General features: G+C 46.5%; 3 protein-coding genes; all 3 read right to left on the reverse strand.

The window, feature by feature from the left end:
- Positions 1–303: 303 nt before the first annotated feature.
- RCC_05393 (probable heat shock protein SSB) lies at positions 304–2,136 on the reverse strand (the record flags this gene model as incomplete). XM_023770664.1 has 6 exons in its annotated part: positions 304–419; positions 472–993; positions 1,201–1,579; positions 1,630–1,798; positions 1,850–1,976; positions 2,040–2,136. The coding sequence occupies 6 exons, from the start codon at positions 2,134–2,136 to the stop codon at positions 304–306; spliced, it is 1,410 nt and encodes a 469-aa protein (XP_023626432.1).
- A 560-nt stretch (positions 2,137–2,696) lies between these two features.
- RCC_05394 (related to UPF0382 membrane protein C1782.12c) lies at positions 2,697–3,195 on the reverse strand (the record flags this gene model as incomplete). XM_023770665.1 has 2 exons in its annotated part: positions 2,697–2,927; positions 3,055–3,195. The coding sequence occupies 2 exons, from the start codon at positions 3,193–3,195 to the stop codon at positions 2,697–2,699; spliced, it is 372 nt and encodes a 123-aa protein (XP_023626433.1).
- Positions 3,196–3,643: 448 nt separating this feature from the next.
- RCC_05395 (probable DNA topoisomerase I) lies at positions 3,644–6,484 on the reverse strand (the record flags this gene model as incomplete). XM_023770666.1 has 2 exons in its annotated part: positions 3,644–6,189; positions 6,451–6,484. The coding sequence occupies 2 exons, from the start codon at positions 6,482–6,484 to the stop codon at positions 3,644–3,646; spliced, it is 2,580 nt and encodes an 859-aa protein (XP_023626434.1).
- Between the last annotated feature and the right edge of the window lie 8,872 nt (positions 6,485–15,356).

Here is a 15,356-nt window from a genome sequence, read left to right on the forward strand (position 1 = left end):
TTCACGCGTCCGCCAGGAGAAGACTCGAGTTGTGCCTTGTCTCCGGCTTTGCTCTCCAGGACCGAGTGCACTTGGAGATTGCGAGAGGCCGTGCAGACAGACACACTGAAGATGGAGTGCTTGAGAAACCAAGCAGAGTAAATGCATCGGGAAATCGGCTGCCAAGAGACCCACGTAGGGACACGCACGCGCTCAAGCCAGTAGCATCCTCCGAAACAGCGGGAAGCCGTGAAGAAAGGGTATCAAGAGAATTTACAGCTGGGAAGTAAGTCGCTCCCAAATCCATGCGAAAGTTTTTCCAGATTATCCAGTATCCAAGATATCGAGCAATCCAATCCAGAAAGGTACGAGCGAGGAAAGAGTGATGTGAAGGGGAGGGGGGATTGTTAGTAGGGGAGGGGTATCACTTTGTACATACTCTGCGAGAAAGTCAGTACGTGAGCGGTAGAGCGGGGAAGAGGTCTGGCTCACTCTTGATGGTGGGGACAGTCTGTCCACGAGGAACGACAGGAGCAAAGATGTTGCCCTCCATGGCAACACCGAGGGAAAGAGGGACGACGTCGAGCAGAAGGAGGTCAGCGGTGTCGGCCGAGGTGGCCTTGCCGGAGAGGATACCAGCCTGAACGGCAGCACCGTAGGCGACAGCCTCGTCAGGGTTGATGCTCTTCTCAAGCTTCTTGCCGTTGAAGAAGTCGCTGAGGAGCTTCTGTATCCGGGGAATACGAGTAGAACCACCGACAAGCACAATCTCGTCAACCTTGCTCTTCTCAAGACCAGAGTCCTTCAGGACCTGCTCAACTGGCTGGATGGTGCCGTTGAAAGCCTTGCCGTTGATGTCCTCGAAACGAGCACGGGTGATGTTGGCGTTGAAGTCCTCGCCATCGAAGAGAGAGTCGATCTCGACGGTGGTCTGGGTACCGTTGGAGAGGGTACGCTTCGCACGCTCWCAGGCGGTACGCAGACGACGGAGGGCACGTGGGTCGCCAGAAATGTCTAAAATATCATCGTCAGTGGGGCTGATCTGTGGTGATGTCGAGATGTTCACTCCCAGAACAGGCAGACGCGCTGCGGGTTTTGGCTCGACCAACGCTCGACGCGAAAATCGCACCATCCCATTCAGCGCCTCGCGAGACGCACAGATTCCAAATTCTTGCTGTCCTGGTTTGTGCGTTTCGGAATTGGAAGATCAGTTTTACTCACCCTTGCCAGTCTTCTTCTTGAATTCCTTCTTGAAGTGCTCGAGGAGGTTGGTGTCGAAATCCTGACCACCCAAGTGGGTGTCACCGGCGGTAGCCTTGACGGTGAAGACACCACCCTGGATGTGGAGAAGGGAGACATCGAAAGTACCACCACCAAGATCGTAGATGAGAACGTTGCGTTCCTTGTCAGACTTGCCGGCACCGAGACCGTAAGCGATGGCGGCAGCGGTAGGCTCGTTGATGATACGGAGGACGTTGAGGCCAGAAATGGCACCGGCGTCCTTGGTGGCTTGTCGCTGGTTGTCGTTGAAGTATGCGGGGACGGTGATGACGGCCTTGGTGACCTTCTTGCCGAGCTTGGTCTCAGCAACTTCCTTCATCTGCGAGGAGTTAGCATTGGTCTGCGCACGACCTATGTGGCGAAGCGCACCTTTCCGAGCACCATGGCGGAGATTTCCTGGGGAGAGAAGGTCTTGGTCTCACCGAGGTACTCGACCTGGACCTTGGGGCTGTTCTCGCCATCCTCAATGACCTTGAATGGCCATGACTCGATATCCTTCTTGACAGTTGGGTCGTCGAATCGTCGACCGATCAGACGCCTGCGCAGGCATTAGCTTGTGTTTTCCACCTTTTTTCCTCGCTCCACTCACTTGACATCGAAAACGGTGTTGACGGGGTTCATGGCGGCCTGGTTCTTCGCGGCCTCACCAATCAGACGCTCCTCAGCAGTGAAGGAGACGAAAGATGGGGTGGTGAAGCTTCCCTGCTCGTTGGCGACTGTAGAAAATTTTGTCAGATCCCGTTCATTCGGCTTGCGCGCATGTTTCCAATGTCACATACTGATCTCAACGCCGGCACCCTCATAGTTGGCGACGCAAGAGTAGGTGGTTCCGAGATCGATACCGATCGCACCATCGTAAGTCTCCATGTCGGCCATATTTGCTGTTGTATGTTGGGTTTGGTAAGGTAGGTGCTGAGAATTGAGGAATTCGTTTGAAATCTCGTGGGGTCTTCTTGTGGGCACGGACCAGGTTCCAAAGTCAAGCGTCTCAATGTCACGTACAACCGTTCATCATCACAGGCACGATTGCTGTCATGGGTTAGAACTCCCTAGATACGGATACATTTTCGTCGCAAATTCTTCGACTCGACGAGTCTTGCCATGTTGTGCACGTGAAACACTGCCCAGCGTCATCAGTATCCAGCTCTTACACAGACTTGATCGACGAGAGAAGCACGATCACCTCCTAGAGACAACCCCAACGTGAGGGCTTGATATGGCTGGTGTTCCGTTGCCAAACGCCTCGCCTGGTCAAAATCTATTCTTTAAATTCCATTAAATGTACSGTTCATTCGATGATCGGCATGTGTCGCTCCGTCAGTTGAGGGATACACTTGCAGAGTCGAACACGGCAAAGCAGACGTCTGATTAAATGCCACCTGCCAGACATATCATACATCTATCATGCCTCCTTTCGATACTCATACATAGCCAGCCTACAAAGCCACCCGTCCCCTACTTCCAAAAGCCAACGCAACCCAACCACCCATCAAACAAAGCCCTCCAATCGGCGTAACAGGACCAAGAGCCTTGAAAGTCTTTCCATCCAGCACCAGCGCATAGATTGATCCAGAGAACATGAAAATTCCGGCGGTGAAAAGGCCCTTCGCCCAGACGTTCTTTGGAGCAGCTTGCTCGGCAACGAGGAGAGCTACAGAGTGGATGAGCTGGAGTTGTTGTTAGTCACTCCTTGTACAGTCAAAAGTAGCGCGGAAGCAATCCTTAATGTGCATTTCCATCTTATTCTTTTGAGAATGAATGTCGAGTAAGGTACTTGATGTATCAGGAACATACTTGATAATGTGCTGCCGTTTGAAAGCTGGCAATCTTCTCTGGAGCGATTCCGCGCGATTTGAGACCATGCGCTCCAAACGCTCCGAATGCTACAGATGCAGCTCCAGAAAGGGCACCGACTAGCCAGAAAGGTGAGCTCATTTTGAGATGGATGAGATTGATTGTGGTCGTGAGTTGATGATGTATTCGATGTTGTGGAGAGGCTCACGAATTCCGTTCAAGCCAAAACTAAGGTAGTGGCGCCGTTTCAACACTCACTAATAACACCCATCAACCCTCTCTGCCTTCCACACTTTCGTTGGAGGTCACAGGCGAAGTTCAACAGCACGCTTCTGTCTCYCTTACTGTACTTTGACCAACGGCACTTGCGTACGGTACATGAATCGATGCACACAGCAAAGACTTTTGTCATCAATTGAAGTATATCTAAGGTAGTAGCAGTTACAGGAAGCAGCAATCTCCCCTCCCCATTTGTACATCACAACCTCTGATAAATGCCGCAAAGTTGCTCGACGCCCCACCATGCCACTTTCAAAAAAGAGTAGACGCCTAGGGCGGACGAGTGTCCGACATATCGCCCAAGTATTCCCTAGAATTCCCAGTCCTCATCGACCGACTTGATTGCCCAGTCGAACTTCTCACGCAAAGTCTTACTGAAGAAGCGCTCGATGGGGACATCGAACTTCTTGCTGAAAACGACCGTCAGACGAGGATCGATGTAGTTGATCTTGGAGGTACCAAGGGCGACCTCTTTGTTATTGTCACGATCCTCGGCCTGTGTCCGCATGGTGGCGATACGGGCATCGAGCTTGTCGATGTCCTTCTCGTACTTGTCAACGGATGGTGACTTGCCCTCTGGCTCCACCTTGCCCTTCTTCAACTCAGCCTTGAGCTTCGTCTCCAGCTCATGAACGACGGCCATGCGTTCCTCAAGCTCCTTGGCCTTCATCTGCTTCTCACCATCGGCCTCCAGCTTTTCGTTTTCCTTATCAAACTTCTTCTGGATCTTGGTACGAAGCTCATCCACCAGGAAGTCGTGGTGCTGTACCTGCCATTCCTTGTCGAGGCCCTCGGGCAATTGGAAGAAGTCTTCGCCTCGCTTCTTCTTCAGCTTGGGGTCGAGTGCAAGCATCATGTGCTTGATGCGATACTGCTGGTAGCGTAGACCGTTAATCTTCTCCTCCAGCTTCTCCATAGTCTGCTCGTGGGTGGCAGCGACGGTGCGCTTGTGGTTACAGAGGATAGCTACTTCGCGGTTGGCATCGTTATATCGCTTGACTTTGTCGGCAATGTTGCCCTCTGCCTTCATGTCGCGAAGGAGAGCGGACATGGTGAAAGAGGCGTTGTAGGTACGGAAGACCTTGGCTGTCAATCCAGGCATGTAGTTTGACAAATGCTTGTTGAGACCGGCGGTGGTAAGACGGTCGAAAATCTCATCTCCCTCCTTCTTGGGTGATCGCTTGAAGATCTTCAGATTCTTGAAGACCTGCGTATCGACCTCTACCGTGTCGTGGAAGCGGATGGAGTCTTTTCCGAGGAAGTCAAAGGTGACCTTGTTTGGTGGAGCAAGGGTGACGTTCTCGAACTTGAGAGAGCAGCAACCAACCGTGTCGGCCTCGTCGTCGCTCTTGTCGTTACCTGCACGGAGGGCGAATTTGTCGATGAGGTAGACTGCAGTAGCGCGCTGTCTCTCGGCCATGACCTCTGACTTCAGCTCCTTCTCATAGTCCTTGCGGATCGTGTCAATGTGCTTCTTCAACTCGCGGGCCTTTTCGAACTTCTTGAAATCGCTCTGTCCCTTGATGTTGGAGTTGGCAGCCAACATCACATACTTGTATGCGCCGTTGATGTTCTCCTGCCACATGGCAAGCCAAGTTCCATCTTTGTCGTGCTTGACCTCCTTCCACTTGTGGCCTTCCGGCGGTGTAGGAACCATGGCCTCCTTGCCGATGTTGATAGTGATCTGCTCTGGAAGCACGCGCTTCTTCCACTTTCCAGTCTTCGGATGCTCACCACGACCTCGGAACAGGCCAGGGGGTTCGACGCGAAAGTTTCCCACCTTCTGCTTACGGCCATCCCACAAGCAGTACTGATATGGAGCTTCCAGCTCATCCTTGGCCGCCTTTGCAGCCTTCTTCTCAGCGGTGGAGAGGGCTTTCTTGGCTTGGCGTTCAGCATCGACGTGGTTGAAGATGGGCTTGAAATCAAGCTTGTCGAATGAAGTGATGTTGACTCGCTTGCCGTCCTTGTCCTTGGCTCCGCCAGTTTTGTCGAGCATCTGCTTGAAATCGTTGAAGAAGTTCTTCTGGAAGGTCGGGTTCTCCACATTGAGGGTAGAGTGTAGCATGGCTCCGAATGCGTAAGCAAWTTCCTCGGCTTCTGGGTGCATGCTGACGCCCTTGCCATCGTATAGAAGCTGTACGTTCTTTGGAAGTGGCTCATACTCCGGGGGAAAGATGACACCACTATGCTCCAGCGTTTCCCACTTCGTTGTATTCTGTCCGTCGCCCATGTTCTCCCACCACCGATACTCTTCCTCGCCTTCCTCGCCTTCTTCAACATCCTCCTCTGGCAACTCTTCCTTCTTGGCCTTGGCTGCTTTGGCGGCTGGCCTACTCGCTGACTTCGCGGCAGCTTTCTTCTTGGCGAGTGGCTTGTCATCGGAATCAGAATCGGCCTTTGCCTTCTTCGCAGGCTTCTTCTTGGTTTTCGCGAGCGGAACATCGTCCTCGTCGTCACTCTCCACCTTCTTGGCCTTCGCCTTCCCACCGCCGGCCTCGCCCTTGCGAATCTGCTTGGCTTCTTTGGCAGCCAGCTTCTCAATCGCCGCCTTCTTCTTCACCAAGCTCTCGGCCTCTGATTTTGCGATCAGAGGCTGGTCGTCGGAATCGTCAGAAGCCTTCTTTGTTTTCCTCTTCTTCACGAGAGGAACGTCGTCGTCGGAGTCGGAATTCGAGGCATCTTTGTATGAGGTCTTCTGTCCATTCGTGCGATTGCGCTTGGTGCCATTTGTCGCAGGTGCATCAACGTCCATTTTCTCGCTTGCACCATTCGTTAAACTGATTCCTGGCATGACAGCCGCGTCAGAAGAAGGAGTAGCCATGTCGGCTTCCGTGACCAGTGCCTTGGACTTGGCTTGATGTTCGGTTAGCAAGCTTGTGCGAATGTACCTGGTAGGTATTGTTTGTGCAAGCCGAAAGGCAATCAAGGAAATCGAATTGGTAAAGAGAGCTCGTGTGTACATGACATGTGCAAGTGTGAAGGTGAATTGGACGGGGAGGTGAAGTTGGGGTGTGCAAATTCTGACAGCGACCAAGTCCGCGCCGCTCCTGCAATTGACATGGTCGTGACGCGGCAACAGTGGAGCAAATGATGCGCGAGGGGATGTAAACTCACCCACGAGCGGCCGATCATCCTCAGAATCTGACATGTTGTCGATGAGTGCCAGATGCAGCTGCTGACAATCTTGCGCGTGCTTTTGCCAGAGCGTAGACTCGAGGATCGCGATGCTGCGATCGAGTCGCGTGGATCAGGTCGTAGAGGGGTGAGGTGAAGTCTCACGCGTGCATCGGCAAGTGCGAGTTGGTGAAAAGTGATGGTGGAAGACAGGTGCAGAAGTCGATTGAACGAAGGTGGTGGATGTTTGGTTGAAGGAATGCAGTGGACCGGAACATTGTCTTGAGGCCTGCCACAACTCCCTGAACAGTTTGGAGGCTCCCTCTACGGTGGTCTTTTAGCGACTTCCCTGCAACAACCCATAAATAGCTTTTCAGAATGCACTACTACTCTTAGCTTTACCTCGGCGCCGGAGTTAGAGTATTATAGCGTTTCCTACGCTATTATATCGTATTATATATAAGGTTTCGATATAGCAAGAGTGCTAGGCTGTATAATAGTATCGTAAAGATTTGTTCTAGTTACTATTAGTATATCGACACTCTTATAATTTTATCTAAAGGCGTTGCCTTATACCTATTACTTATCTCTTTTCTATTTACTTATATAAAGCGTAGAGAGAAGAAGGCGTAAGCTAAGGTGTAGAGATGTCGTAAACTAGTATATATTATATAGTAGTATATTCCTCTAAGAGCTATAGCTTAATCTATATAATAAAAGGCAAAGGTGCGATATAAGTATATCGTAAATCGCAAACGCTAGTATAATTCGAAAGCTATATTATATACTAACTAAGAGGGAAGTCCGTTAAAGGACCGGATAAAAGTRTTATATAAACTCTAGCTAATAATTCTAGATAGTAACGCTATCTATAGTTAACGTATACCCTACTCTTAACGGCGCTTTAATCGATTACGCGTACGATCCGCTAGTAGCGTACTACTAGGCTCGGAAGTAAGGGAAATCTAAGAATAGCTACGCTTATAACTAACCCCTTAGGGAGGGGGGGGGTCCGCGAAGAACCTCCGCCCTACTTAGCTAGGACCGAGAAACGCTATATATTGTTATTATCTATTATACGGTAGAAAGGGTAGTACTATAGCTACTTACCTCTATACGAGATTGCTCTAGTCTCTAAAGGAATAACTCCTTCTTCTAGTAGTCGTCGGTAGGTTCTACCTTAACTACTAGTTCTTCCTTAACTACTAGTTCGGGCTTAACCTATACGTACGTTAGTAGGTACACTATTATACGAAGGAAAGGGTATATAAACTATAACGTTCGCTAAAAGATAGGCGTCGCTTTCGTCGCTATTGTCCGTAGTTACGGTAATATCGATGTTATCTAGGTTGTCGTCGGAGGCCTATTAGGAATTAGTATAGTAACTAGATGCATATTATATAGGTAATACGTATAGGTTTCTCTACCTTCGGCTTCTCCGATCGGGCTTTCTTCTTTTTCTTCTTATTATTACTAGCGATAGCTTTTTTATAGAGCCTAGCTATAGCCTTAACGAGCTTCTCTTCCGCTACGGCTATATATAATAGGGAATTATCTAYATCGTATTAGCTAGGCCGCTTAAAGACTAAGAACACCCTATACGTCTTCTTCGTTCCTTACGGGAAGATACGAGCGAGCCTCGAGCCTTCGTATTCCTTAAATACTAGTTTAGTAGGCCTATTACGGTTATTATACTGCTTAGTTATATATATAAGGGTGTTATTAGGGTAATCGATCTCTAACTTTATACCTAGTAAATACTTAAATAGTTGCATTATAGTAGCTATATAATCGAACTTCTAATTAGGTACTAAGATAGTTTAAGGTTGCCCTATTAAAGTTAGCGATTATATACTAGTGTCTAGAACGACGAAGTCGCTAGTAACAAACTAACTATATATATACCCTTCTTCTTATTTTAAAACTTCGGTATCCTATCGGGGTCCTTAGGTAATATCGTGTACCTAGTAATAATAATAGTAATAGTTATCCTTACCTATATAAAGGAGCCGGATGCCGTTCCCGCTAGTTCCTTAGGCCGAAGGCTAATTAGGAGGTTACCGGCGTCGTACTCCGTCTTTAGTAGGTTCCGTATATAGTCGGTATCGATCTTCCGCTAGCGCTTATTTATCGAGCGCCTATTATTTAGACTAGTATTATTTAGGTAATTATTATCGCCGTAGTTCTAGCCTATTCTAACTAGCTTATCGTCGGATATTTCTATATTAGAGGTAATCTCTATAGGGGTAACTCTAGGAGGGATTCCGGCGCCGTTAAGGCGAGGCTAGCGTACTAGCAGCTACGTAGCCCGCTATATAAAGCCCTTAGAGCTGCTTATAACTAGCGGCGTTAGATTATAGAGCTTATAGAAAGGGCACTTAATATCGTTACGTAGGGTTTCGCCGTAATTAAAATTATTACGCTCTATATATATTCGAGGCTATAGCTTCTTCTATTGCTTCTTATTATCTATCGTTCCTTCGTATAAAGCGCTTCGGGGTTCGTAGATAGTGTCGCGATCGTATAGGAGCTATAATAGTAGTAGTAGCCGAGTCGTAGACCGAAGAATAGAGGGAGAGTAGAGATAGTAGGGTCCCGTTTATAGCTTTATATACCGTAGTAGTATATAAAGGTTCGAATTATACGGTGCGATCGTACGATTATTACACGGTTACTATAGAGATTATACCTTTAGTACTAATATAGCGTATAAGGGGCAACTCCGAACGTTTATAAATAAATAAATAAGTTCTATTATAGTCTAGTGCGGGCGAGGCCTATATAGACTTTACTACGTAGTATCTCTATAGGAGAAAACCCTTTCTTCTTACGCGGGTTAAAAAACTCCCCTATCCCTTAGGTGTTTGCCTCGTATATACTACGAGCTCTCCTCGGTTAAGTACGCCGTTCTCTTATGCTCCTTACTTCTACTCCTACTCTACCTACCTACTTTGCTCTATATTTCTACGGTCTTACGCTTCCTTCCGCTCTTAGACTAGTCGTTCTACCGCGGGGCTTAGCTTAAACTACTTAAGAAATCCTTCCCTAATAATCTATTTCGCGATCCTCTATACGTCTTCGAGGTCGTTTAGAATAACTTAGATGTCTTTGCTTCTTATCCTTCGTAGCTAGTCTCCGCGTCCCCTCGCCTACTCTAAGTAGTATAGAAGTATATACTTAATATTTTAGTAGGGGTATCCGCATTAGTATGCCTTGCTTTCTACCTCTAGGACTCTCCGCCTCCGGAGGTATTCCTAGAGGCCGATATGTTCGGTCCTTAACTATATTATTATACTTAATTAGGCCCTTATTAGCCCTTCGTAGATAGTATACGGAGGTTTATAGCCTCCCCCGCTCCGATCCGGCGTTATTATATTATCCTTTCTTATAGCTACGTTCTAGTTCCTCGTTTAGGCCGCTATAAAGTACTAGCGGTCCCTCCCCTAGTAACGGTTCTAGCGGTCCTTCTATTATTCTAGGGACCTCTCCTTAAGATCCCTAATTATCCTTCGCTTTTCTTAGATTTCCCCTTTCGTCGGGGCCCGTAGTACTACGTATATTCCTATATCGATTAGTATAGGCATCTCTCTATTCTACGTCGCTATATCCTCTTACCTCTATATCTTAAGTCTATTATTATCGGGCTAGCGGTTATGTATAGCTTTTATAATGTACTTTTAATATAGCTAGTTAGCCGTAAGCGCGAAGTATTATATTCTAAGTTATCGGAGGTATATATCGATAGGGAGCACGTTCGTTTCGTGTTCGAGGGTRCGGAGGGGTACCGACTTATATACTCCGGTAACCTTACGGAGCGCCTTTACCTAGGTTCTTTCTAGTTCCGTAAGGAGCACTTATAGAACTCGTCCTTTGTTATTATCGTAGGCCTAGATCGGGCTACCGTACGTTATTACCGGGCGTACGATTACCGTATAGAGTTGCTTAGCCTATACGAATGTAGCGCCCTATATAGACGTTATAAGCCTGTTTAGGGATTCTATATTCGATAGTGCCCTCTAGTTAGCTTTCCTAATATATTGTCCCTACGAGAGTTTAGGTGTTATCTATAGGCCTAGTATCCTAACGTATATCTCCGGCTTTAATATGTAGCCTTAAATCGTAATAGTAGCTCCTATATTATGTTTCGTGCGGCTCCTTATAAAGTAGATAAGTTAGTACTTCTCCGGGGCGAACCTTATACCGTACTTCTCTACCTATCGTTCGCATCTTATATAGAGTTCCTCGAGCCTTCTATAGTTGCCTTCCGTTATCGTTAACTAGGTTAGGATGTTAGTGTCGTCTATAAACCCGCTAGCTATAGAGTTCTAGGAGTCTAGTAAGGGTAGGAGCTCCGATACGAATACTAGGAAAAGCGCTAAAGAGAGGGTCGATCCTTATAGAATGCCGGTTTCGGTGTTCCTCCTCGCGCTAGTAAAGGATCCTAATTTTAGTATAGTAGTCCTTTCGGTAAGGAATAACCTTATAAAGCTAGTTATCTATTCCGGGAGTCTTATCTTCCTTATAATATAGATAAGTCTTTCGTATAATACGTAGTCGAACGCTCCCGAGATATCGAGATATAGGAGGGACGCGACCTTATCTTTGCCTCCCTTCTACACGGCTCGGATCTTTTCTATTAGTAGTTCTATCGCGGTTAGGGTAGATCGTCTTAGCCGTCCTCCTATTTAGCCTTCCGAGAGGAGGCCCTTTTCTTCTAGTAGTACTAATATTCGGCTCGCTACGATCTTCTCGAGAAGCTTACCTATAGTATTAAGGAGGGCTATTAGTCTATACGCCTTTAGTACGGTATATATCGGTTTCTAAGGCTTCCTTAGGACTACCGTAATAGATTCTTTATAGTATAGCGGATAGTATCCGATCCTTAGGTAGGCCGTAAAGAGGTRTRCTAGCGGAGCGTATAGGGACTTATATTRCTTTAGTAGGCGGTTTAGGATCCTATYCGGTCCYRGTRCCTTATCTAGTAGGATAGTCCGAAGGGCTAGGCTAACGTCTRTCTTAGTTACTAGCTACTCGACGGGRAGTAGCTCGGGGTACGTAGTATTTAGGATRTCCGCTAGGTCCGCYCTTACCGGCGGCGGGAAGAAGTRCCTTACTATAGCCGTAGCCTTAGCCTCTAGGTCCGTATAGGTAAGTCCGCTCGAGTCCGTAATATCTAGTATAACTATTTCCTTCTAGTCGTCGGGCTTCCTTACCTATTTCGCTATCTTCTATATACCTTACGGGGTYRCTATTACTTCGGTAATAAACGTTCTCYACCCTATTTCTTTATYTCTCTTAATCTAATCCTTCTTATYCCGGARGGCTAYCTAGAGAGTATCCTATATCCTYTATAACTTRTTCCCGGTCTATTCCCGGCGGGCTCTCCTCGCGATCTTAACTTTATCCGTAYAYRTAGTTATCTAGTACGGTTTCGCCTATTAGGACGGYTTAGCGATAGGGGTRTRCTTRTCCGCTACTTCYTATATAGYAMYTATAATTAGCTCTACCCTCGCCCGAACCTAATCCTTCGTTAGATAGRAGAGGGGAGGGAGGTATTTAAGGAGGGAGTCTAGGTCTTCGTCGAGCTCGTCCTAWTTCGTRTTTTTCTAGAGTCTAYRTAGAGGTCGCTCGGCTACGGCCTCGGTRCGTAGGTCGATTATAGTAGCTACCGGTAGGTAGTCTAATCCCGTATAGAGGTCCTCTATAGTATAGTATAATATAAGCCTCCCCTCGAGGCTTCTCGTAAGAAACGTAAGGTCTATAGTTATACTACTTCTTTAGCTCTCCTAGGTTATTATTCCCTTTAGCGTCGCTAGGGTAAATCCTACTCCTTCTATCTAGTTAATAAGGTGTCCCGCTAGGTAGTAGTAGGCCGGCTAGAAGTCCGAACCCTACCTAGGGTAGTAGAGGTTAAAGTCCCCGACTATAACTTAGTATCCTTCCCGGGCTAGGGCCGTTTCGAGCTACCTAAGTATGCCCTCCTCGTAGGAGCTATAGGACTACGGTAGTAGGTTGTACTAGTTATATATCTAGAGCGTCTTCTCTTCCTCCCTTAAGAGGGTAAGCAATATCGTCTATACGTCGCCTATAGCGGCCTACCCGTCGTTATAGACCCTATAGCTACTATCCTTAATAGTTCTACTAATATATAGGGCTACCCGGGGGTTCTCCGTTTATAGTACTATCGCGGTATATCCTAGGTGCGTATAGGAGGTCTTACGGGAGGAGTAATAGTTAATCTATAGCTCCTAAATCGCTATAACGTAGTAGACTTTTAGGTCGAGGTTCTAGAGGAAGTCCCTCTAAACCTTATCTTTGCTCCTATTTATATTATACTATATAATCGTTAGATATGTATATTTAATTATCGGACGTATCTATTCCTAATACGTTAATCTCTTTTAGTAGCTCGTTCTATCGCTCGGTTAGGGCCTAGCTCGATATTAATAATATCTAGCTCGACGTAACGGACGCGGTGTCCTCGTCTACTACTTCCGACTCGGATATACTATAGGCGGAAAGGGGGGACGGTAAAAAGAGCCTTAGTTAGCCTAGAGCCCTTACGGCTATTACGATATATTTCGGCCTACCTATCCTCGCCTTTCTTAGTAGATCTGCTTCTTCTAGGGATTTCCTCTTACTCGATATACGAGAGACGAATATAAATCCCTATAAGTTAGTTTCGTTCCTTTCGGTAGGTGCCGTAAGGTAGTTCGCCGGGAAGTTCGCTTTAAACCGGTTCGCCCTCTCCTTTACCCGAATAMGGTTAGGGCAGATAGAGTCTATARAGRAGTAGTTTCCCTTATAGTTTACGCACTTCTTTTTCTCCYTATTACGGCAYTCGTCGGATCGGTAATTCCCCGCGTAGTAGCCGTATCGGTYRTGCCCGGAGTAGGAGCCGGTTATATAGTCGTACTCCTAGYACTTAAAGCACTATAAGATCCTAAAGCTCGCCTAGGTAATCTCGATAGTCTTTTCCTCGTAGTCCTAGAATAGTCCTTTATTAATAGCTTCGTTAGCTATTACGGCGGTCTCTATCTATATAATTAGGGAAGAGTGCGCCTTCTCCGGGTACTATCTCCTCTAGCTCGGGTTAAGCTACGTAGTTCTAGTAACCTTAAGATCTTTAATRTRTTTRTTCTGTTCTTATATCTYRAGGTTTCCTCGCGTCTCTCCCGCGCGGAATRCTCGGGGGACCGCGTAGATAAGYAYTTAAAAAGATRGTTTCGAGAGTCTAGCTAAAGGTGCGATTTTCGTTRTCYATTCGTTRTTTRATTCTACTTTTGCCTTYRTAGCGCTATCTTTTATAGAGAGCTTAACCTTCCCGTACTTATCGACGCTCGCGGCGAGGACGTCGGGGTTTCTAATCTCCCTAACTATCTCTACTATACTCTTCGCCTTTATCCTAGTAATGTCCTCCTAGTCTTTTATATATATTATTACTATAGGCTTAGTAGTCGGCTAGGGGGTATTAGGGCTAGGAAAAGGTCTTAGGGTCTTCGGTCCTAAGGCTATACTCGAGTAGGTAGGCTTAGCGTTTTTATTAGTCTCCTAGAGAAAAAGGTATATTTGCTTTATAGTGTARTTAATACCCTAAAGGGTTTCCTAGAGAACTTATTAAGATTCGAGGTAGGTCTTCTAGTATTTAAGGTAGGTCTTCTAGTATTTCGTAGTAGTATATACGAGTATGCTAATAAGGGTACTTATCGACGCTATTACCTCCTTACATTATAGTAGTATCGTAGGGTCTTTCCTAAGTCCTTCTATAGACTTAATTAGGTTAGTAATATATAGCGGGATCCCGTCTTCTCCTACTGCCTTTAGGGCGGGTACGGTATTCGGGGGTATTATCGCGTACGCGGCGGCGCGGCGGCGCGGGAGTCCTCGGTCGCGAAGGTACTTCTCGTCGTAAAGGTGCTTCTCGTCGTAAAGGTGCTTCTCGTCGTAAAGGTGCTTCTCGTCGTAAAGGTCGTCTCCCTTCTATTTAGGAATTATTCCGAACGTTTATACTAGCGTATATAAGCAAGATAGTAACCTCGGATAATGTAGGGAATACTTATATACTATTATACGTGCTATAGATTCTCCTCCTTATCTAACTAGTAGTTGTCSTCGCTATTAGAGCTAGTCCCGTCCTCCTCCTTTTCTAAGATCGGATCTATAACCCTATCTAGTACCTCCTTAAGTACTTTACGTTTATAATCGTTATCGCACTAATTAAGGAACGTCTATATAATAGCCTCGGAGTTTACTTTAAACCCCTCCTACTTCCTACCTCCCCTTAGGATAGTAGTCTCCTCTAACTAGTAGTCTAGCATCTTACGTAACTGTTTAATAAGGTTCTCGTAGGTAATCTAGTGCTCTAGCCGTTAGACCTCTAGTATAAAGCGGTAAGAGCTAGGCCGGCCGGTCGCGAACCTAATATCCTTTAGAATGTTAGTATATAGTTCCTAAGTTACTAGTAGCAAATATTTATTAGGATCTAAAGTTATTAGTAAAATAAGAATATAATAACTATATAAACGGCGTCCGCCTATATAAACGCACCCTATATAGAATAGGCATCTACTAGGCTATTAATATACTCCTCGTCGATAGTATACCTAACACTTTTACGCCCCTAGGCCTTAGCGAAATAATATCGATAGTAAGGGATCCTAGGTATTATATAGGGTCGGTTCGGTTGCTTCCGGATCGGATGTAGGTTCTACGTCTATATAAACGAAGCTATCTCCTCTCGTATAATCGGCGTGTAGATATACTTTATTACTACGCGATCGGACCGCTTTAATTTATAGAACTAGCCGGATTTCTTGTATTTCGTAAAGAAGACCTATAGTAGTAAGCGTTAAGTTCGTGTACCTAAGGCTTAGTATAATACGAAGTAGAAGTCGCGCTATAGGAAG

This window comes from Ramularia collo-cygni (assembly GCF_900074925.1).
Source record: "Ramularia collo-cygni strain URUG2 genome assembly, contig: RCC_scaffold07, whole genome shotgun sequence".
NCBI lineage: Eukaryota > Fungi > Ascomycota > Dothideomycetes > Mycosphaerellales > Mycosphaerellaceae > Ramularia > Ramularia collo-cygni.